We start from the raw sequence: 25,184 nt of genomic DNA, 5'->3' as shown, positions 1-25,184 counted from the left end.
CCAGAAAAAGCATGATGACAAGCAACTTCCTTTGTTGCTTGTCCTAGGTAAAGGTAAAGGGACCCCTGAGCATTAGGTCCAGTCGTGGCTGACTTTGGGGTTGCGGCGCTCATCTCGCTTTATTGGCTGAGAGAGCCGGCGTACAGCTTCCGGGTCATGTGGCCAGCATGACTAAGCCACTTCTGGTGAACCAGAGCAGAGCATGGAAATGCCGTTTACCTTCCCGCCAGAGCAGTACCTATTTATCTACTTGCACTTTGACGTGCTTTTGAACTGCTAGGTTGGCAGGAGCAGGGACCGAGCAACGGGAGCTCACCCCGTCGCGGGGATTCGAATCGCCGACCTTCTGATCGGCAAGTCCTAGGCTCTGTGGTTTAACCCACAGCGCCACCCACGTCCCTTTTGCTTGTCCTAGCACCTGGTATTTGAGAGGTGTAACTGCCTATGAGGCTCCTTCCATGTATGATGCTCATTAGCCATTGAGAAGACAAGGGCAAAGGACCACCATTCAGCGGTAAAGCAGCCCTTCTGCATATAGAAGGCTCCAGGTTGAGTGTCCAGCATTTTCGGTCAAAAGACTCAAGTAACAGGCGATGCAGAAGACCTTTGCATGATCTCCTGGAGAGGCACTACCAGTCAGAGTAGACATTATGGGCCTGGATGAGCAAACAGTCCAACCTGGCATAAGACAGCTTCCTATCTCCGCATGAATTCATCTAATCCTTTTTTCCCCACCCCAAAGGCCATCCATGCTAGCAGATCATCCCCAGACTTTCCATCAGTGTATGCCATTGGATAACTAACTAACGCAGGAACATTGTGTGAAGAAATCTACTGACAATCAGCATCCCTGAGTGATCCAGTTCAGTGTTATATTGAAGGAGGGGAGCAAATCTTACTCCCTCGCCCACCAAACACAGCTTGGCTCACTTGCTTGGGTTAGCTGGAGGCCAAACTAAATGAGATGGGTCTGCCAAACCTTATGGCAGCAGACCCATCTCATTTAAACACATGTCTACCCCATCACGTAGGAAGAGGATACCCCGATTTAAAGAGAGAAAGGGGTGTGCTAACTCTGTGTCCATAACTTCCTGGCTCTCATTCTAGATGCTCTTCAGCCAGGCTCTAATATAAAAAGGGAGGAGGGTGCTGCAAGGAGGGCCAAGTTCAGTGCCTTCTCTCTCTCTCTCTCTCTCTCTCTCTCTCTCTCTCTCTCTATATATATATATATATATATATTAGGGTGTCCCACTGGTGTCTTAACACCAGCAGAAGATTGCTGCTATTGACGTAAAACCAAAGTTATGATTTCCATTGTGCACGATATGCATTTTAAGAGTTCGTGCATGTTTATGATTGCCAATAAAATAAAAAAAACAAGACTGTATATTGCAATTTTTTTTTTTTTGCTTGTTTATAGTTTATACAAATAGTGAGCAATTTATGCTGCACACCGGGTGCAGTTATGGTTAGTTACAGCAGTGGTGTCCCACCAGTGGTGCCCCGTTGTCGTTGTTGTCGTCCCAACATACACACCCACACCCTATTGCTTTATACCTTTAAGGGGCAGGCCCACATTTAAAGGGGCAGGCCTGCCGCTGTCATTTCTCTTTTGCCCTGGAGCTATTTGCTCTGCAGGCACCTTTGTGCAGCAGCACATCTGCTCTCAGTTTGTGGCACACAGATACCAGCAGGGGGGCGAGGAGAAAGGAGATTTCTTTTTTTCTTTTCGCTGTGTGAGAGTGCTGGGATGGCAGAGGGGAGGGATCTTTTTTCTTCCCCGTCTCCAAATGGCCAATTTACACTTGACAAGACAAGGGGGTTTGCATGAAGCAAAGAAATGGGCATAGCCAAGCAGTTGGGAAGGGACACACACACACAACACAGAGACACAGAACAACTCCAGGTCATCGACACATGCTCCTGAGTGTTTGGAGATGTGGGTTCCCCTTTCCATCGCCAACACGGGTATGCACACAGAAAATACAGTGGTACCTCGGGTTAAGAACTTAATTCGCTCCGGAGGTCCGTTCTTAACCTGAAACTCTTCTTAACCTGAGGTACCACTTCAGCTAATGGGACCTGCTGCTGCCACTGCGCCGCCGCCACCACGCGATTTCTGTTCTCATCCTGAAGCAAAGTTCTTAACCTGAGGTACTATTTCTGGGTTAGCGGAGTCTGTAATCTGAAGCATCTGTAACCCGAGGTACCACTGTACATGTGAGCTGCAAACCAGGCCTCATCCGGAAGGGGCAGCCATATAGCTAAGGAACCTAACAACCCAAATCCCTCACTCTCTTCTCCTTGGCAGCAATTGCTCCACTGACTCTTAATTTCACCCACGTCTCCACTACACTGGAGGGCACGGAATGCCCTGCCAGATCTTACTCACCCCAATTCCCACTCTCATTTGCTCTACCCCCACCACACCCCCAGCAAAGCCAGTCTGCCAAAAAAAAACCCCCCATCCTCCTGCCCTACACACACACACACACACACACACACACACACACACACACACACACACTTTGCAGACCCTTCGCAGCATGTTTGTGATTATCCCGGCCTCTCGTGATAAACGATGCTGTCAGGAATAAATTTAATCAGAAGCAGACAAGATTATTGTATTTATCACTTTTTACCGATCGGGCAGCTTCCAGGGGCCCGGAGGCAAGCAGACGCTGGAATGGGGGTGGGGGGGGGAGTGGTGCTAAGTGAGGGGGGAACACCATAGGTTGAACAAAAGACACCATTAATAACCACCAAAGTCCTGGGGCATCGTGGAGGGAGGGAGGGGAGCAGTGAAGGCAAAAGAGCACCGCATTTTTATTTACTTATTTATTTGGGGTGGTGGTGGTGTGAGCGTGTGCTATTTTGTCCATCTCTGTCATTTGTGCAGAGCGTGGAGTTTTTATCAAAGAGTTTTATCATCCCAGCGTTACTCGCTCTGGGCTAAATTTATTTTACACATTGATTTAAAGGCATAATTAAGGTCTTGGGGGTCTCCCCCTCCTTCACACACACAAGGCTCGGTGGCATTATTTCTTCTTCTTTCCCCCTAACCGCCCCCCCCCGTCTCAGGACACCCCGCCAAACTAATCTTTCAATTTAAATAAGGAAAGCAACAATGGGAAGGGAGAAAACAGTCTGTGTGGATTTTCCTCCTCCATCTCAATTGCCAGCACAGGGCAAAAAAAGGAGAAAAGATGGGATGGGGATTTGATGAAGAAATTTTTTTTACCACCTTTTAGGGCTAGCACCCCCCACCCAAAGACATCTTCCAACATATAAATCCCCAGTAGAAAATCAATAACAACATTTACAAACATAACACCGTAAGAAAACAATGGGGGGGGGGGCAGAAAGCAACAACATTCAGCCCACTGAAAATAAGAAAAGCAGACAAATAATTATACACTACAACAATGTAATTTAAATCCTCATTTAAGAGAAAGCAGTAAGGTAAGTAAATAATGGGTCTTTAGAGTCCCGTTAAAGGCCTGCGGTAATGGGGCTTTGTGTATTTCAACTGGAATAGAGTTCCACAGGTGTGAGGCTACTGCCTATATCTCATGAAATTTAGCGATATTATTTTTAAACAGAAACTGTAATACTTCCTCAGAACTTTGGGGGGAGGATGCAGGCAATAAACTGAGCTCCGAATTCAAAACATGCACCGTCATTTGTATGCATCAGTATCACTTATTAGAAGCCTTTAAACTGTGCAAAATACTTTAATAAATCTATTTTTGCTCATCTCACAGCAGTCGTGTAATGCATCTGATTCATGCCACAATAGCTAAGTCAGCCTTTAAGGTGCCAGAAACGTCTTGCTTTTCCTGTTAGGAATTCTGGGACGATTCCCATTTTACAGATACAGTACAGAAAACTGTGGCCAGGCCTCACCCACAGGTATAACTAGCCAGTTCAATTTTAACCCTCGGTTTCCCACAATCAAATCTCCACAGCACACTGAGAGCCTTTTCATACGTTATGGTTTCTATATGGACAGCTAGCATTTGTTTTAAGCATATATCTATGTTTGTGGAGTATGAAGAGAGAAAAAGGGTGTTTGTGGGGTGAAGTATTCAGCAGCTTTGTATAGTTCAGGGGTAGGCAACCTAAGGCCCGGGGGCTGGATCGCTTTCTCAATTCGGCCCGCGGACAGTCCGGGAAGCAGCATGTTTTTACATGAGTAGAATGTGTGCTTTTACTTAAAATGCATCTCTGGGTTATTTGTGGGGCATAGGAATTCATTCATTATTATTTTTTCTAAATATAGTCCGGCCCACCACATGGTCTGAGTGACGGTGGACCGGCCCACAGCTGAAAAGGGTTGCCGACTCCTAGTATAGTTATATGAAAACATGCATATTCCTGAAAGACAACAGGACAGGGTGAGGCTTGCTGTTAAATGTGTGCTGTGCACTCTGCACAGTATTTGCCATAACGTGTGAAATGGCCCTGAGCATTCAGGCCTTGCTCGCTTCCGGTCCATCCTCAAAGTGGTAGCAACGCTTAAGTCACAACATGAAAAAGTGGGTCTCAGGGAGAAAGCCCCATGTCAGCTGTCAAGCAAGCAATCGTGGCACAGACCCCACCAAGTGAAGAACCCCACCAGAAAAACATGTCAGGCTAGGCTGGAGGAGACCAGGCACAAATCCCCACTCAGTCAAGAAGATCATGAGGTGACCTTGGGCTAGTCTCTCTCAGTTTACCTCACAGTTTAACGTACTCTAATTCCCCAAACCTCTCTAAATCTCACAGGGATGTTGTGAGGATACATGAGGCAGGGGACAAGAACCACCTATGCCACCTTTCTGAGCTCCTTGGAGGAAGGATGAGATTAAAAAACAACAATAACCCATTACAGTTCTTTAGAGAGAAAAAGAACCTGACCAGACCATTTAAATAACTTTGATTTAAATGCCTCTCTATGCAAAGGTCTCGTGGTAGAAAGCTACAGGGCCAAAAAACCAGACCCCGGGGCTCCTTATCGTGGCATTTCCCTACATATTTGATGATGGCACACATATATTCTGCTGCATAGCACGCACCAACAAAAGCTGAGGTAATATGCAGACAGTATAAGGTTGTTTTTTTAGCATGGGGGGGGGCTGGCCCAGAACACGTGAAGAAACAATAAAGTGCCTTTTCTATGCCCACCCCTCCTGTCTGGAAATAGAGGGAGGCAGAACCTCCCTCAAAAATAACCCCATTTCTGGACTGTGGCATTGCAGACTGCAGGTAAGCAGGCTTGCATGGTTGAATGTTCCTAAATATAAACACAAACGAAGCAAAACCTTGTGCATAGGAAACTATGGTGTCAGGAAAAGGGTTCCAGCTCACTTTTATAGGCATAGGGAATGGTTTTGTATGGAGAACATTCTACTGCACAATTAATTACTGCCTGTTACAATTAAGGAACAGATCTACCACCCCATCTTAAGTTTGTGACAATGGGGTCTGAGTCAAAAGAGCGCCCACGGGCATCACACTGCCTCTGAGGTCTTCTTCTGGCATCCGTCATGGCAGGTGTGTGTGAAGATGGTTACCTTTTTCTCCCTTGAAAATGTCCAAAAGGAAAGCCGAGTGGTATGTTTGGCACCAGCTTGGCTGCAGGAGTTGCAGGAAGGAGGCGTACAAGCGATTCCACTCTTGATTTGTGCAGGGTTTGTTCTCCCAAAGACGTCCCAGAGATGTTTACTCCCGACGCCTTTCTCACAAGACAGCAGAGGTTTAGGATGAGAGTTTCCCAGATGGGCTCCCTCCCCAAGAGGACAAGCCCCATCTGCCTCTCACTTCCCTCTACAGCATGTACAGAAACAGCCTTCTTGACCATTGGACCCACTATTGGTCTTGTCTCTGCTCAATCCGTCGGAACCTATCTTTGCATGAAGGGGCAAGTCCCAATTCACCAAGCGTTTGAGAACCATTGTCTACTACCCTCACCTGGTCACTGTTGTATGGTGATATCTTCTAGGGGTCACAGATGAGAACTAAGTGCAGGGTGAGGACCAGAAGGAGGACAGCGTGTCCCCCACCAGAGGTAATACCCATCCCCTAATACCCCACACACTCCAGAAAGGTTGACAACACCTGTTTTAAAGCAACTGAGAAACCACCTTTATTTTCCTTTACATGCAATCCATTCCACTGACATACACTCACAGATAGCATGTCATGTCCCACATACTGCTTGTACATATTAAAATGCTGTGGAATGACGGGCCTCTTATATAAGCTTTTTCTAAAAATAAATAAATAAAAATAAAAGCCCACATATTGCTTATATCTCTTCTGGGTTTTGCTAATTCCCAAAGACTTTCAGTCCAAAACTCGGTTGGATTGCTAGATGCCAGATTTCTATATTGCTTTTTTTAAAAAAGCTTCTCCACCCACCCCTCCCATCTTCTTTAATTCTTCTGTTGTGTGTTTCTCTGGCGTCTCTCTTTTGTTTTTGCTGGACCTTCATCACGGTCCCGACCCTGGACATTATTTCCACTCATTTAATAAGGAAATGAAGGGAGGCCCAATCACCTTCCTATGAAAAATGGCTTTTTGCTTGCCTGAATTTGGGGGCAGGGTTCAAATTTACATTTGAAGCAATTTGAGCATGGGCAGAGGGCCTCCCTCCCACCCACTGCATAGCCATGGGAAAGGGTGCAAGGCTTTCAAAACAGGCAGGAGGTGCAGTGCTCCTTCTTAGAATTTAGCCAGTGTCTCCATACTGCTTGGAAGTTTTTCTTTGCCCTCATGGAGTGGGGGGGGGCGGGTAGGTAGGGGGGAAGAGGACCCAGCGGAAAAATATATCAAGTAACAGAATGCAAGGAGGGCCCCCACTGGTGAAGTGTTGGGGTGGGGGGTGGAGAGGGAGAGAACCAATGCATAGCTCTGGGTCATGAAGGAGACTTTAATATGGGCGGCGGCAGGGGGGTGGGGTGGCGGGTGGAAGAAAGGGGTGCTTTGGTGAAAACAGGATCGGGCTAATCACAATGTGGAGGAGGAGGAAGAAATCACTCTGAGGAATTTTTGTGAGGTGGGAGAGGAGACATCATAAAGCCCATGTGCTTTTAATCAGCTCTATGGTTCAAGCCATGACCCCAGAAGTTTGCATCAAAGGCCAAATTTGGTAGAAGCAGAGGGAGTGTATGTAAGGGAATTTGGGGGCGGGGGAGGGGAACTAGACGTGGAAATTTATGAGAGCGGCGGGGGGGGTGCATTTCTGTGCACACACGTGCTGCTTCAGGACCCAAAGCAGTTAGAACAAGAGAGGGTTCCCTTCTGTTGTTGTTTATTAAGAGAAAGAGATACTACCAGGTCCAGATTCCGGCAGAGGCCTATAGGCACAAGCTCTGGGATCCTACTGTCCCTTCTCAAAGGCACCAGCCTCTAGTCTCCATCCTCTTCCATCCCGAAACCCTATAAGTGCTGGGCACTTTCTGTGTTGAGGTCCAAGAAAGCTGGACTTTCAGATTAGGGTGAGCGTGTGTGGAACCATTTATTCCACACACGCTCGCCCTAATCTGAAAGTCCAGCTTTCCTGGACCTCAATACAGAAAATGCCCAGCACTGTCCTATCTGAAGAAGTGTGCATGCACACGAAAGCTCATACCAATAACGAACTTAGTTAGTCTCTAAGGTGCTACTGGAAGGAATTTTTTAATTTTTTTATTTTTATTATTTTGTTTCGACTATGAAAGACCAACACGGCTACCTACCTGTAACCTGCACTAACCATCAGACCTCTCCCAGTACAGGTAGGCCTCAAAGTAAGAGGACAGAACCTAGGAAATCAAACAGAAGTCTGGGATAGAAAGGGGCCTCATCCCCTTCCCCTAAAAACCAATGCCCTATAAGAAAAACCTATTGTTTCTGAGGGAAAGGATCAGCCTCGTCCATTGCTGAACTACTCCCAAAACTAGAAATTCCTCCTTTAAACCCAGAGCTTCTTTGCCAATTTTTAGCGATGCTGGCCTTTTGGACAAAACAGGGTGGGTGGGTGAGAGAAAGCCGTATTTTCTTATCCATGTTAAATGGATAACGCGAGCCCAGTCCAGTGGCAGAACATCCTGCCACTCATAATGCCAGTCCTGAGGCAGAAGTTTGGGGGGGGGGGCTGCTGCAATTTGGTTACTAAAATGGGCAGGGCGCAGTAAGTTCTATCTTCCATTCTTTCATGCAGCCAATGATGGAAATTACACAAAACCAAGTCTGCAAAATAGGTCCCGCTTCACTTACCCAACCACATTTCACCCTTGTGCTTGTTGTGAGGTTGCCAACTGCTTTGCCCTGGCTGGAGTCCTGCAAGGACTTCCTCCTCTGCTTACCAGAAGTGATAAACCTCTTCCTCCATGCCCCACTGTCTCACAGCTTGCTAGCTGCCAGTGACCACACCCAGCTAAACCAGACTTTTTCTTCTCCCCCCCCACCCCACCCCCGCAACCACCACCCCTACCTGCTATTGTGCCTTATTCGCTGTTAATTAAAACAAGGCCTACTTCACTACATCCGTATTAACTGGATCCAGCCGGGCTGTTAATGTGGCAGAGGCATAAACACTGCAATTATCAAATAAAGGCAGTTTGGAACGGGCAAAGGGGGGGAGGCGCAAGGCCTGCATCAGGTGTTGCACTGAAATTACATATACTTTCCCCTACTATCTTCCACCCCACCAAAAAAACCCCACCTTCTTCCATGGCAAGCCATAAACACAAGTTAGGAAAAGCTACTTCCAACGTGCAGCTCCCTTAGATGGAAGGGAGTTTACACAATTTTTGTGTGTAAAATTGTGTGTGTGTGTGTGTTCGCGCATGCGCACGTGAAGACTGTGCAGACTGTTTTGTAAAACAGGCCGATTCCAGATTCCAAGAGTGATTTGGAGGTGGGGGGACATTAACAGGATGGGAAGAGATGTAAACAAACGAAATACTTTATTGTGGCATGAGCAGTGTTTGGATTTGCATCCCTCACCATTAGGCAGGAGAGGCCTAGGTGCGCCTGATAACAGGTGGGGGTAGGTCTCACCTTAAGGGACGAGGGTGGTGCTGTGGGTTAAACCACAGAGCCTAGGACTTGCCGATCAGAAGGTTGGCGGTTTGAATCCCCGTGACGGGGTGAGCTCCCGTTGCTCAGTCTCTGCTCCTGCCCACCTAGCAGTTCAAAAGCACATCAAAGTGCAAGTATAAATAGGTACCGCTCTGGCGGGAAGGTAAATGGCGTTTCTGTGCACTGCTCTGGTTCGCCAGAAGCAGCTTAGTCATGCTGGCCACATGACCCGGAAGCTGTACGTCGGCTCCCTCGGCCAATAAAGTGAGATGAGCGCTGCAACCCCAGAGTCGATCATGACTGGACCTAATGGTCAGGGGTCCCTTTACCTTTACCTAGGTCTCACTAGGATTTCCTGCTTACTATTAGGAAGCAGGGCAACTACCTCAAGCAACAGATGCTGGGGTTTTTTTGTGGGGGGGGGGAGCAGTGGCACATGTCCCCTTCAACCCTTCCCCCAGCTATTTCCCTGGAAGATGCTGCCCAGTCCCCACTGCTCATGAAAGGTCCAGATTGGCAGCTTCTGTGCATGGGTTGGGAGCAGGAGGACACATCTTGTCCTTCACCCTCAGGTGGAAAAATATTTTGGGTTGGCCCTGCTCAGGTGCCCAACTACTGGGGACATGACCTAAGTGAGGAAAGGGACATTTTTTGAACTGACATTCTACTGCACCCCATCCTATCCTGCTTTCTAAACGGTTACTTCATCCATTTAAAGGTGGGCATCGGCATCCATAAGAGGTTCTGGGAGGAAGCCCTGGTTTCTATTGAGATTTGAACTGACAGCACCTCATGACTCCACCAGTGAGTCTGTGGAAGAAGACATGAGAGGACCAAAATGACCGGACAGAAAGCTCATATATTAACCATTCCCCTCAGAGATTAGAGGGAAGTGGTATAGAAATTTAGGGCTCCTCAAAACTCAAATGCACACCTGTTGGAGGAAGGGAGGGAGGGAGGGAGGGAGGAAGGGAAGGGAAGGGAAGGGAAGGGAAGGGAAGGGAAGGGAAGGGAAGGGAAGGGAAGGGAAGGGAAGGGAAGGGAGGAAGAAGAAGAAGAAGAAGAAGAAGAAGAAGAAGAAGAAGAAGAAGAAGAAGAAGAAGAAGAAGAAGAGGAGGAGGAGGAGGAGGAGGAGGAGGAGCAGCAGCAGCAGCAGCAGCAGCAGCAGCAGCAGCAGCAGCAGCAGCTATAAAGACCACCTGCAACCCAATTTTTAACGTCAAGGCTCTGAAACAACAACAACAGTTTGATTATTTGTACCCTGTCCATCTGACTAGGTTGCCTCAGCCATTCTGGATGGCTTCCAGCATATATAAAAACATCATAAAGCATTAAACACTAAAAGCTTCCCTATACAGGACTGCCTTCAGTTGTCTTCTAAATGTTGTATAGCTACTTAACTCAACATTTTATGAGAAGGCGTTCCACAGGGTAGGTGCCACTACCGGGAAGCCCCTCTGCCTCGTTCCCTGTAACCTCACTACAGTGGTATCACAGGCTGCAGACGGAATCCGTTCCGGAGGTCCGGCTGGATCCCGAGGTTTCCGCAACCTGAGGACCGCTTCTGCGCATGCACGCGCAGTGAAACCCGGTCAAATACTTCCGGGTTTGCCGCTTTCACATCCTGAAGTTTACTTAATCAGAGGGTTACATAACTGGAGGTACTACTGTACTTGCAATGAGGGAATTGCCAGAAGGCCCTTGGAGCTGGATCTCAGTGATGATGTGGGATGGAGATGGAAAGCAAAGCCTCTGAGCATGTGCAAAGTGTCTTCATGTCACCTAGTTAAACCAGTCATTGCTATTTCCAGGGTAGAAGATGTTATTTGTGCAACCTTTCGGTTGTGAAACTGCACATGCGAAAACATCCCCAAGTACATCTTGGGCCCCAGAAGAAGTGGGCACCATCCCAGGGCAACCTGGAGCCTTGAGGCAAAAGGAACCAGTCTTGTCAGCTCTGGGAAAGCTGACGTGGGTGAACTTTGCCCCACTGAGCAAATGCTAAGAATGTGCTAGACAGAGCAGGCAAGTAGGTGGAGAGAAGGGCAGGGAGCCAGGATTCAGAGAGAATTCCCTGACCTGAGATTCCAGGCTGGGAGGAGGGGAGTCTAATGGCATTTGCGGGGTGAAAGGGAGCAGCTAGGAAGCATGTGAATCGTGGCCTTCTGCAGCACACTGGACTTAATTTAAGAACTGTTTCCCCAAAGTTATGCACTGAATTCCTGAGGCTATTTAGTGCTTAGAGGCTAATGCTGCTTCAACAGTCCTCCAGAATCTGAGCCCTTGCCTGTTGCACATTGTACTTGAGAACCAGCACTACATGAAATCTATGCAATGTGTTCTAATGAGAATATGCAGATTAAGGCACTATCTCTTTGTAAAAAAAACCCTCTCAAAACCAACCACAGCCAGGATACATCAAAATTCAGTGCCAAGCCCTAGAACATGCAGAAGCTCATGTTCTCAAGGCGTCCTGCTGCACACAGGATGGAATAACCCCTGGGAATCAGCAGGAGTCCCAGATCCAATGGCGCAAGTCCCAGGCAGTCCAACTTAGGGGTACCCACATCAGCCAATATATTTCACACCCACCCACTCTGGGCCTCCTCATTCATTGAACATGGCTCTCCCTGGGATACAGTCCTAGAAGCTGCTTGGTAGGTCTGTAGCTTCTACTATAAAGTCCAAACTAAGGTGGGCTAGAGGGAAGCAGACGGCCAAGAGAACTGAGAAGCTACTAGCTTCCATACCTCATACCAGAGCAAACGGGTTTAAGTATCAGCTGTGACCAAGAAAGGGCTCTTTCCGCTTCTCCTGTGCCTAGAAAGCAGGGTCAGGGCAGCCTTCCGCTTGCCCCGTGCCTTCTAGCCATCCACCAGAGCGGTTTTGCCTTTGCCCTGCCACCCTCCCTCTCTGGAAAACCCGTTTCTTCTTGCTAAATCAGAGCAAACATCAACCTGGAGAAAACCTGATTGACATTTGATCCAATTCAGTGGTAAACACTGGGTTTCCCTGAGGGAAAGAGGCAGGGCAAGCAGACGTGTGGATGAGGTTAGAAGAACGTAGCATTTCCCACAGAATGAATAGAAACCCAAATTCTAGATTCAGTCAACAGATATAAGTGCTGGCTGCATTTCCTCAAGAAGAGAATGCACATAACACATGAAGTTTTGAAAACCCACATTTATCCACACTTGACAGTCACACTTTACGTTTTCAAGTGCATGCTTAAATATCATAGGGATGCACTTAAAAAACGGAATGTGAATTCACTTCTTAATTGACCATGCCAGAGGTCTTTATAGGTAGCAACCTGGAAAACAGAGAACAACCTGCATTTAGCGGGGGGGGGGGGTTGTTTTTGTTTTTTTGATAAAGCACTTTAACCAATTTTGAGATTTGGCCTTCTCGGTCCGTCTGCGTGCTGTTCCGTTAACTAAATCAATCTGGGTCTACAGTTTGCTTTAATGTATACGGTTTGACATGGATGTTGTCTTGACGATTATTTTGCTTTTAGTTTCAACGTTTTAAACTCTATTACTGTCATCAAGGCTATTTTGTCAGTGCCTTTGTTTATTTTTCAATTGCACTTGTGCTTGAAACAAAACACTTAAACGAAAGCTGAGTTTTTAAAGATACACAAAAACACAAACACGCTAATTTTCTTGGTCCCATAGCTCGCCAAGCAGACCTGAAATCTTACTCCATCCGCAAACTGGACAGACTAAAATTCAACATCAAAAACAGAAAAAGCACCCATGGATGAGGAGAAGTGAAACCTAGGAGGCCCAGCTCCTTATCCTACTCGCCTTCCCAACTCTACACGCAAATTGCTGAAACAGAACCAAAGGATCTTGACCCTCAAACAGAGGGCAACAGAGGTGAGTGATCGACACAGGCTCTCACTTGAACTATGCAGCCCCCACCAAACAGCCCCCTCCCAAACTGCGCCTCCTTGGCCTCAGCATATGTCAAGAGGTTTGTTTATTCCTTTTAAACCTTTGTTTCCTGTTATTCAAGTTATTTATAAAAAGGGCTCTCTTGCCTGGAAAGTGGAGAGGGGAGGAGATAGAGAAAAATAAGAGGGAATGAAAGAGAAATGTTAAAAAGGAGGTGGGGGGAGGAGGGGGAGGAGGATGAGGAGGAGAAGAAGAAAAGGAGGAGGAGGGGGGATGGATTCTATTCAAGCTATTCTTCCAAGGTTATCCAAAATACAGGCTCCTCCATGCTTCCCATTCTGTAGAACAGGGAGATATGCCATTTGGGTCTCTCACCCCACAGGGCATAGCAAAACACAACGCCAACACCAACCCAACAACAACAGGAAGGGGAGAGAAAATAGACGACTAGCAAGAGATTCGTCAAAGAACTGTAGAGTTGGAAGGGATCCAGAGGGTCATCTAGTCCCACCCCCTGAAATGCAGGAATCTCAACACGATGTTCCCCATCCAATCTGAAACCATACCGGACCCTGCTTAGCTTTGCGAATGTGTTGGCAATTTTAATGCTGTGCCACTTGCTGCCATGGACGCAGATAATAAAGGACCCCCCAAAAAAAAAAAATCCGTAAGCAAGACATATGCCAAAACACACTTCCCTTCCTAGCTCTAAAATGAAGCCGGCCTGTGCTCCTCTGGGAAATGCAGATTTCCAGGGGCAAAAGCTGTTGGATGGTACTATTCAGCATAGAGATGCTGATGTGCCCCTACAATAAGCATGATTAACACTGGATTTCTCCTTTTATTCTTCCTGGTGGGGTTCACAAGGAATATGTAACCTCCCACCCCCACAATGTCCCCAAGCGCACCCTTTTATCTTTTCCTCCGACAAACATGAATGACCCACTGGGGAAGAGTAAAAGCACAGAGCTTTGGGGTGAAAACTGCGTTAGGAGCAAAACCTACCTAACCCCCCTACTGTGGATGCCACAAAGGGGTGTGCACAAGATGGGTGGGTTTGCATGCAGAAGACATGCAGAGTTTTCTTATACATGCCCAGGATCACTGCAATATATATAAGCCTCAGTCTCCAAAGCAGACAGTACGCTCCAAACACACGGCAACACCACAACTGGATTCTTACCATTTATATATAGTAATTTAAATGTTCAAAACACGTCAACTGCGTTAGTTAGTCAGTAAATCCTTGTGCAACCTTATAATGGAAGGGAAGCGTCATTCCCATATTGCAGGCAGAATATTGGCTGGCCTTAGAGTCAGCAAACAAGGAGGCTAATTTCTACAAGGATGCTAAAATACCCTTGCAATACGTCCTGTCTAGCCATATGGAATAAGCTGCGCAGACACCAAGTTGTTCCTGAGAGGTGCTCCTCCAGGTACCTCTGCTGTCTCAATTGAGGTGGAGAGCAGTGGGGGAAGAGGGATTTTGCAGTTGCGGTGGGACCCCTTGTTGAACTGTCCCCCTAGGAACGTTCAGCTGGCTTCTAGTTTCTAATGTCTTTAAGGCAGCAGGTTGCAGCAACTGCAGTTGCTTGCAGTTGCTTGCAAAAGATACAAGGGTTTAATCCGCAGCACCTCTGGCTAGGGCTGGGGAAGACTCCTGCCAATGTAAACAAAGCTCAAGCTAGATACAGGAAAGACCATTTCACTCCCCCCGCTGTCAACCTCTGATGAATCTCTTATTTTGCTGACACTGTTTTACTGTTGATGGACGGTATATTGATTGATGTTCTATTGTGTCTTAGAAGATCTATGATAAACCGCCCTGGAAATTTATAATTTAATGGCAGTATTTAAAGTGCTTTAAATAAATACATACTTAAAATATTGATTAAAATAGTAGTATTTAAAAATAAGGACAACTGGCTTGCAGAGCTTGAAAGAAACAAGCGAAGTTTGCTCTGAGGTTGTAGGATGCTTGGCTTGCAACAATTCTGCATTGGGTACATCCTTAAGATTCCTTAGGAGCCTGCAATCAACATTTTTACAAGAACACCAAACGTGCTCACAGTACATCCTGGCTCCCCTCCAGAGGAAATCAGCCATACAAAGCTTGCCTTGAACTTTATACTCCTTAGAAAGTTGTGGTTAAAGCCTAGTGTCTGCAAAAACATGAAGTTTCACTCCTAATGATGACAGCTTTTTCTTTTTAAAAATAGATGTTTCTAGTCCCTAAGACAGCAAAGATAAGCTTGGAAAGGTGTAGGTAATGCCTAGTAAGACTTTTTTTTTGGGGGGGGGACGGCTGAGCAAGATTTCCATGCATCAGGAATTTGAAATTCAATATCCCACATAGTTCCTTGCTCCATCCCATAATGAGTAGCGGAGAGTATTTAAAGTAAGCAAATAAAAAAAAACCTATAAAGTTTACAGGTTTCAAGATTCTGCTTTCCTTCCTGCAAAATCTGCAGTGTTTCGTAGCTAAGATATTCACAACCTCTCTGTATATACCCTTAGACTGAAAAATGGATTGTTGGGGACACAAACATCAGCCTCTCCTATAAACCTGTAGAGTGGCACTGGGCACGTAATCTTTCTCCATCTGTAAATTGGAACCGCCACTGTCTCCTCCCATTCACAGGTTTGCTATGAGGATGAACAAGAAACAACGTAAAGCCTCGTGCTGTGTAATTTTTTTTTAGTTTACTAATGCTAAAAATGAGTTTTGGAGCAACAAATGTACAAGGAAATGGGTCCAAGGACTTGGAAGGATCACAGAAAATTTCAGAGAACCTTGTGGAGCACTAAACCCCACCCCTCCAAAATGCAAACAAAAATGGCTTCAGTTATTGGCTAAATATCACACTTTTCTTCTTCAAAAATGGATTAGAAGCATTTTCTTCATCCAAGATGCTAAGAGTAGCGATTCCCCAATCAAAGGAATTCTAGGGAACCACTGCATTCTTTGAACCACACAACGTTTGTTAGAAAAAATATGGAAGGGGATACAAGAGTCAAGAGCAGAGCTCAGGAGCTGCCTCAAAGCATACAAAGACTGGGGGGGGGGGCTCCTTCATTGCCTCTTGATTTGCGGGCAAAGCAGCAGCTCACTCAACTCCTGTTTTTTTTAATTTCCTGCCTAGTTGCAAAACGATGTTCCTTGCCCTCCGGCTCTACAGCTTCTCCCAAGTTGCATCACCAGTTATATTGAGAGAGATGCAGCATGTGCCAAAATCTGGAGGGCTGGAAGGGGTGGGTGGGGAGGTTCAGTGGGTGCACCATCATACTGAAGGGAAGAGATGTTTTGTTAGTAGTTTTCAACCCACATGCGGTGCGCAAGGATACCTCAAAGCTCAGTTATTCACAAGTCTTCATGGCAGGACCCCAAAGAAATCTATTACCTCCTATTTGGATTGGAGAGGGAGAGGGAGAGGGAGGTGCTAGTCTACTGGGCGTTCGGCCATGTTAAGAAAAACAGGTGTAGAGCTCAGGGGCACACAATATATATAATTCCCATGACACTTGCATGAGATCTAAGTTTCTAGTTCTGATGGTTATAGGGACAAGTTGGGGGGTGGGTGGGAAACAAGACAAGGAAAAACAGCAATCAGACAGAAGGAAGCAATTACGCAGAGAGCAGAAATATTTTCACAGTTCCAACTTTTTTGTAGGGCTGACTTGAGTTTTCCGTGTTCAAGGATAGCGATTTGAGGATTAAGTTGTCAGCCTTGAATTGGGCGCAAGAGCACAGAACCTGCTAGGCAACCCAACATTAAATGAAAAGCTAAATTTTAAAGGGATCTTTTTTATATATATATATAAAAAATAGATTGAAAAAGACACCGTTTGTTAATATTATAGAATGGTAAACGAATCTGAAGTTCAAGACTTCACTCTCGACCTCATTTCCATCTCCATCTCCCTCCACACTTTTGCTCAGATCACCCCAACTCCTCCTTCCGCAGCAGAGCACTGTGTCTAACACACAGCAAGCAAGATGGTGCAGTCAATTGCGAGGACATAGAAAGCAAGCGCGTTTCACCTGGTTGTCCCGGGGTGGGGTTGACAGCACTATCACCCCACAAAGCCAATCTAGGAGAGCTCAAGCCTGCTCTGCACCCCTTTTCTGAGGTGTATTCCATAATTTTACTGCACAGGTGAGAGGCCTGGTATTGAGAGGAGCAACCAGCGTCTCCCAAGAAATTCAGCGTTAAGTTTTAAGGGCTTCAGAAGATAGGAGACAGAAACAATGCCACTTGAAATTTAATGCACTGGAGACAGGATGCATGCATCCTTGAGCAAGATTTCCAGGAGTCGGGAAACAGGGCTTCCAAGTCTGCATGTAATATTGGGGGGGGGGGGGTTCCTTACCAAGCACAATATTTACTGATCTCAGAACGGAGTTTGTCTTGGTATGGATCTTGGGATTATCTTTGTGCAGTAGTTTGAATTTGTTGTTGTTTTTAAAAGAAAAACCATATAAAAGGTAGCAGGTTTTCGGGATTCCATATGTAGCCCAGGAGAAAGCAGTATCTAAGAGTGGAGAACGACGACAACAAATTCAAATTTGGCTTTCTTTCACTTACGTACAGAGGGAAACCATTTTGAAAGCGTCTAGTTGTTGTGCAACAGTTGATGACGGGTCCTTTTGGACAAGCATCCCGTGCAAGTCATGTGACCTGCAAGAGACCACGGCACCCCAAAAACCACGTTTTTGGACACTACGATCTTACACATTTTGGAGCGCCTCCAAAATGAGATGTCCCATACAGTTGATGGGTATGTGCCACAGAACCCTCTGGGTGGGTTACAGAGACCCTCCCCCCCGGGATCCACAGACCACCAGTTGGGAACCAGTGTCTTATAGCACTGGTTTAGGTGGAGGAACCCAAGGTCAAATCCTCTCTCAGCTATGAAGCTCACTTGGCAAGTCACTGACTCTCAGTCTAACCTACCTGGAAGGATTATTGTCAGTTCACAACATCAGTTCGCATTCCTTGGATGAAAGGTGGGGTGCAAAATGTAATAAATAGATATGTAATCATGGGAGTGTCGAGATGTTTAGCAGGGAGGCCTGCCCAAATATTCATATGCATATAATACATCAATTATTGTATCTCGGTGCTAAAACTTGGATAGAACCCAAAAGAACCTTGTTTTCAAAACTTAATGGAGTATCAAACACGCTTCGCAGTCAAAATAAAAAATTCCTGAACGTGTTAGAAGAGCCTGGGCGTGTGTCAAGTCACATGACTGTGGATTTTATAGACAAGTTGGCAAAGTTTGCTGTTATTTAATTTCCGAATGTTGAAACAGCTCAACTGTTATAATCTCAATTTTTAGGTAAACATTAAAGCGGGGGGGGGGGGCGGGGGGGGAGAGATTAGAACTCCAAAATGTTAAGCGTTCTCTTGTCAAAAGCTAGAAAGTGCGCCAAGCTTCAAAAACTTTGCGTTATGTTTTCATGCCAAATTTAGTAGAGGCCTGGCAGCCTCAAGACACAGCTTCACGGGGTCTCTGGATGAAGGGGAAGAACGCTACAACCAACCAAAAGAAATGGCCAAGAAGAGACCATTCTACGAAGAGTAAAAATAAGTGTTTAAGATAAGACACAGCACGCAATCTGTTTCGTAACCTGCACTATAGACTTCTAGCCTTCCAATTATAGAGAACTACAACTTCCATCAAACCTGGCCAGCATTGCCAATGATCAGGGACGATGGGAGTTGTAGTCCGCAACATTTGGAGGGCAGCACACTGGCTCCCCTTGCGAAGACCGACATTCCGGTAAGTTGAATACTGGAATTGATCTTGCCTCTCTCCTAACATGCCAAGTGGGCTATCCACTTCTTTTTTTAAAAGTTTTAAAGAAACACACGTTTCTTCAGCTACAGATCTACTCTTGGTTGTCTTCCCCACACTGCACTCACCCCAGAATCATGAACAATTAAAAAAAAGAAAAGTAGCAAAAGTGCTCTGGAGGCCAGAGAGCGCAGTTTCACTGCTTTATATCGGTCAGACTATTTGCCCATCTAAGCTAGTATTGCCCTACTCTGAATGGCAGCAATGCGCCAGGGAGTCCAGCAGAGCTCTTCTCACATCACCCTGACACCTGTCAATCTTGCCTGGAGATGCTGGCGAATTGAACCTGGAACCTTCTGCATGCACAGCCCATGTGTGCGCGTGTTGGTGACGCAAGTGTGGCATAAGCTTACTTCGCCACCCCCACCCCAAAATTAAAGCTGTCCCTCCTAGAAAACTCACACAGCCAGCTTTCCCCCCCCCCCACCAAACTAAGACAGGGAAAGAAAGGTGCATTCTGCAAAATGCAGCGTGGCAGCTTTCAAAACTGGCCTCCACTGCTCTAAACCTGTTGCCTTTGCGCCAAATGAATCCACCTCTCTCTCACATTGCACATATTGCGCCCACCAGCCCCTGACTCTTGACCGTAGGGTACTTACTGGCTGGTGATGGCGTGCTGTACCCGCTGACCGGCAGCTGGTGTTGCATCCCTGGCAGAGCTCCTGGAGGCGAAAGGCCCCCGATCATGTGTGGAAAGAAGAATGCATAGTGTGGGACCGGGTAGCTGTTGAGATGCCCGCTCCCCGGCGTGGAGCAGGAACTGCTGTTGCTCGCCATGGCTGGTACACTCTGCAGGCCTGATCCTCGGGCAAAGGGATTCACATAGGGGCTGAGTAGGGAGCAATCGCCATCGAAGCCTTATTCATCCAGGACCGCCAACGATTCAATTCGGCGTCAATGCAGCCTCCCCTTTCCAAGGGGCCAGGCAGGGGCACGCAGCACGTTCCGTCCGCGGGTTGACCACTCAGGCAAGAAGGAGCAAGCGCGGAGGATTCAAAGGTGATTTCCTGCAGTTCCCTCTTGAGTCAGGCCCTCCAAAGCGGGCATGTAGGGGAAGGCAAACAGGATCACTCCAAAGTCAGAGCCAGAGCTGTAAACACAGAAGGGTGAAAAGTGAGCAAGGCACAGGCGTTGCATGTATGTTCGTATTTATTACATTTACAAACTACCTTTTCTTCCACAAGAACCTTGTGAGGTAGGCTAGGCTGAGAGATGGTGACTGGCCCAAGGTCAGCTTCATGGCTGTGTGGGGATTTGAACCCTGCTCTCCCAGGCCCTAGTCCAACATTGCGCCACACTGGTGGGAACCTCTGGCAATTATGCAGAAATGGTCCCCCAGAACCCCCCTTTTTTTTGCACCAGCTAGAGATCACCTTCTTGCTTTACTTCAAAGATAAATGCAAGGCAACCCAATTCTAAGTATCTTGAATTGCATTTCCCTGTAGATCAGATTCTGGAGCCCTCTAGATATCTGCTGGACCAAAGCTCCCATTACCCGGCCTAACCACTGGTAATGCTGGTTGGGACTGATGGGAGTTGCAATTCATCATGATTTAGAAGGTATCCGATCCAAAGACACATCTTGGACAGCATCCTGACCCCACAGTTGCCCATCAGCCCCCAAGCCGGGCATGAGTGCTGTAGCCCTCCCAACTGTCTTCCCCAATACGGAGGCAGTCCATGGCCTTCATGATTAGCTGCTGTTAAGATGCTACATTGGTTCAGATGTTGTCTGGCAAACATAGTTAATCCGTGCGTTTTAATTAAGCCAACACATGTGAATTTGTTTCTAAAAACTTTATATAGATATATAGAAAGGACTTGAGGCACGAACCATAACAAAGCCTCTTCGAACTCTATGATTCTATAAAATAGACCCTATGTTACCTTACTTGTAGAAATATTTGGGATCACACACACACACACGGCTGTCAGTGTGGACAATATTGAGCAATTGACTGGTGTGACTCAGTAAAAGATAGCTTCTGATGTTCCTATACACACACCCCTTATGCCACTAAGTGCAAAATAAATAAAATTTAAGGGGCCCGAGTGTTTAAGTCTAACTTAAGCCCCACTGCTATTTTTGTTGATACATCAGATTTGCCTTTTTGGTATCTCTCTGCTCTGCTGTGCTTTTCCTCTGTCTTGGTCCAGAATAATGATCACACACACTCACTCTCTCAATACAGTGGTACCTCGGGCTAAGAACTTAATTCGTTCTGGAGGTCCATTCTTAATCTGAAACTGTTCTTAACCTGAGTTACTACTTTAGCTAATGGGGCCTCCCGCTGCCGCCGCACGATTTCTGTTCTCATCCTGAAGCAAAGTTCTTAATTCGAGGTACTATTTCTGGGTTAGCAGAGTCTGTAACCTGAAGCGTCTGTAACCCGAGGTACCACTGTATACGTGCTGCCATTGGCTTTACATGGCAGCAGCCTATCCTCACTGGATTCCATAAGACTGAGAAAGATAAGTGTTAGACAATGCGCTGTAAACTGGCACTGAGAGGAGAGCTTTTGGTGAGCAAACATTACCCTGCCCTCCTATACCCTGCCCATGCAGGAACTTCCCCTCCAACAACGTCTGCAGAATCAAGGCCACCTCACAGACACACCAGGAGAAATAAGACCCCTTTCATTCTGTCATCCCGTCCAAGGGGGACAGGTGGAATGGGGAGGCGGTGCAGAAGAGCAACAGGACCACAGCTCTGGCCAAATCTGAGAGGGAAATCCAGAAGAGGGCAGAGATCTTCGCACCCTGGTCTCGGGCACCACACACAGACGACTCTTCCTGCACCCCAAAGCTTGGGTGCCGTTCCTCCTTGGTCTCTGCCGCCCAGCCAGCCCCGGCTACCACCACCACCCAATCTCCACCCCTCCCCTCCGTGGGTAATTACCACGGGAGACCATTTATTGCTCTCCCTTGACAGGAGGTGACAGGTGGCCCAGCCCCTCCAGACAAATGAGTTGGAGGTCGGGAGGTTTGGCTACCTGCTGCCCCTGCCGAACCATAAATCACCGGGAAAAGGGGGGGGGAGAGAGAGAATGGAGTGCAGACCACTAAGGGAAATGCTGATTAATGAAAAACAAAATAAAAGGTCTCCTACCTTCCCCTCCTCCCCAAGGAAGCAGATGGAGGAAGCCGATTCCTATGGAAGACTTTGAATAGAGGGGGGGGTCCTCTCTGCCCTAGCCGTACTCTATCATGCTGCTGCACACTTAATATTTTGTTATTTATATACACACCCCATCGGGGCAGGACCACAACATTCTGGTGCCAGAGGCAGAAAATATGAAATGGCAACGCACAACACACCAGGAAAGCAATCAATTCCTTGGTTTATTTAAAGCTTGCCTTTATTTCAATCAAGACCCATCATGTCAACGGGCATTTGCAGTTGCCATGTTTGTTGCAACGGGCCTTCCGACAGCGCCCGTCGTTTCCAGTGGGCATACTTGCCATTCATTTTTAGCATGCTTCCGCTGGGAAGTTCTCCTTCTCGGGATCCACTGAAACGAACAGGAGATCTTGCACGGCTCCCGTTAATGTCAACGGTGCTTATGCAGGAGAAGTTCCCAACAGATTGTGGCCCCATGGATCTGGGGCGTGCCTAGTTCCCAACTCTGCTGTACCAAAAGAGCTCTGCTAGAGGCAGCCACACCTCACACCGTCTGCACAGTCCCAAGTACAACCCCAACACAAATTTGCCCACTAAGGACATTTATTAACCCAGCTAAAATCTCCTTCTGGAGTGCGTACTTTAAATATTTTGAATAATTGTTATGTACATATTGTAATTGGCAGACAGAGAATCGCAAGGCTGACGTTTTAATTCTGTTTCTCTCCTAATCTTGCCTTTTCTGTGACTTTTAACGCTAGCTCTCTGTTAACTCTATTTACATGTATGTTTTGGCTTTTGAAGATTGATATTTGGGGATAAATGAAGATACACACAGGCAGGTGAAGGGCAAAGGATGGAGAGACTTGCGTGAGCAGCAGGCTAGAAGGGCTCCCTCAGGGAGGGGGGTTGGGAGGGGGAAAGCTGGGAGGGTTCACTCTTCGGTGTGTGGAATTAGGGTTAAGATATAATTGTGATAGAGATTTTGGCATTACAGTGGTACCATGGTACTTGAACAGCTTGGTTCCCGAACAAATTGGCTCCCAAACACCGCACACCTAGAAGTGTGTGCGAACACCTGGAAGTGTTTGTGGTTTGCAAACGTTTTTCAGAAGCTGAATGTCTCCTGCAGCCAATCGGAAGCTCCTGCAGCCAATCGGAAGCCGCGCCTTGGTTTTCAAACTGTTTCGGGAGTCGAACAGACTCCCAGAACAGATTAGGTTCGAGATCCAAGGTACCACTGTATATACACAGTCTCTCTGTCTTTCTCTCTTTGCTTCCTTTCTTATTTTTAATTTTTTTGGTTTGTTTCTTCTCTCTCTTTAGATTAGTTCAGCTTTAACTGTATCTTATGTTGAAAAATTTCAATTAAAAATTAACTAAACAAAAAACAAAATTCACCCACCAAGGTGGGTGTCTGGGTTTTTTATTTGAGTTTCTTTTGCAACATGTCACTGACACAGCAAGAGTGCATTACAGGTGGATTAAGACTGGGTTCCACTTTCTTAATTCTTCCACGATGCTTTCTCAGTATTACTACATTATTGCCGTCTGGAGGGGCATTCTTGCGTTACAGCGCAATAAAAGTGGGAGGGAAAAAAGAAACCGAAACACCTGTGGTATAAAAAGTTACAAGGCTCCAGCAGGAAATTACAGGACATGCACTGATTGAAAATGAAGTAGCGCACCGGTCCCAAAACATGCGCAGGCACGGACCGTATTGAAAGTGAGATCGTTTGTAAGTGCCCCAATGCCATCGTAAGCTAGGGGTTGCCACCTCTGCTGCCTCTATTTGCCAACCACACCTACCTATCTACCCCTTTGCCAACCCCTCCTCTGTTTAAACTTGACTCCCTTTACACTTCACCCACCCCCTTCACTTATTCCCACAGCCCCTCCAAAGTGCTTCCCCTTCTGCTGAGCAGCTTGCTTGGGCAGCCTACCCCCCTCCCTGCTTGCTTGCTTGCTTGCTTGCTTGCTGGCTGGCTGGCTCACCGGCCTGCCATTCTGTTGTTGCACTGGAGTTGGTGCGGCCCCCTATTGGCAGCCACACAAACTGCAGCATGACAACAGCCTTACACTTTTATGTCTATAAAAGGAAGGGAGAAATTAAACATTTTGCAGAAGAGTTGGTGGGGGAAAAATTAAAATCATTCATTAGGTGAATGAAGACGTTCCAAGGGGTGTGTAGGATTGTACTCCCAGTTAAAGGGGGATGGGGTTGGATCACACATTGGAAATGACAAGAACTGTTTCCATAAGAGTAACTCTCCCCTTTCCCAGGGCGTCAAAGGTTTACATTTTGGCCTGGGGCAGGAGGGCTGCTGCAAGACAGGCTTTTCCTCCCTTTGGCCAAGCAGGAGAGTTGGCTGCAGTTTGTCTTTCGCCTGGCACTAGAAAGCGGATTGCAGGCCAATCTGGAAGAAAGGAGACACCCCAACAGGGCCCAAGTAATTGCGAAGACGCTTCGTCAGGGCACAATGCCATAGAAGCAACCACTGGGGGAGGGGGCATATTCCCCTCTTCCCTAATCATGAATTGTCCTAAGATATTTTTACCATTCCTCTCAAAATACTGCATGCACACATACACCACTCCCAAACTGCTGCTCCTGGGAAACTCTATGAAGTTGTTGATGTTGGCACAATGCCTATGAGAAGCTGGAAATGCACAGCCCCATTCCACATGCTGGTAGCCGCTTAATTAAAAAACCTTTCCATGTGCCAGATCAAATGGCATGGACAACCAGCCTGCGGCCTCTGCCCAAGCAGTAAGCCTGACATTGCTACTCCAGCATCACTGCTCCCTTTGGCTTCCATGTGGTTGCAGGTCAGAGGCAGGCAGCCATTAGCTCTCGAGGAGCTGTTGCGACTGCAGCTCCCAGCCAGCATGGCACCATGGGCAGGGATGGTGAGAGCTGGAGCCCAACAGCTGCTGGAGGGCCACAGGTTCTCCACCATTGTTGCACAGTGTGGCCATACTTCTGGCTGCCTGGGTGGTCAGAACTGCCACGAAGAATGCTTTAACGCATGCAGGTTCGTGTGGCATGTGTCTATAGATGTTCTGGATAAATAAATATCCACACCTCACAATTCTTGAGCGAGGACGAAGACGTTGTCCTAGGACCCTGGCAAAGGCACAGGTCCCCAGATAAATGCCCCCATTTCTCACCAATGCCAGGAGGGTTTACGTTACCATCAACACCGCCTTGTGGGTGGTAATCATTTTACATATATTTAAGTCGTTGCACAGAG

At 46.9% G+C, this 25,184-nt stretch overlaps 1 protein-coding gene across 2 annotated transcripts in view; it reads right to left on the bottom strand.

Annotated features, from left to right (window-relative positions):
• RARA (retinoic acid receptor alpha) overlaps window positions 1–25,184 on the bottom strand; it is a 188,310-nt gene that overhangs the window by 94,102 nt on the left and 69,024 nt on the right. For both annotated transcript variants that reach the window (XM_083583147.1, XM_083583146.1), the window contains one exon: window positions 19,409–19,899. In XM_083583147.1, coding sequence (XP_083439273.1) covers window positions 19,409–19,586 — 178 coding nt within the window. In that variant the 5' untranslated portion in view covers window positions 19,587–19,899. The remainder of the gene's footprint in view (window positions 1–19,408; window positions 19,900–25,184) is intronic.

Source organism: Podarcis filfolensis (genome assembly GCF_964270895.1).
Source record: "Podarcis filfolensis genome assembly, chromosome: 13".
Lineage (NCBI taxonomy): Eukaryota > Metazoa > Chordata > Lepidosauria > Squamata > Lacertidae > Podarcis > Podarcis filfolensis.
The sequence above is the reverse complement of the archived record's forward strand: the minus strand, read 5'-3'. Positions and strand labels throughout refer to the sequence as shown.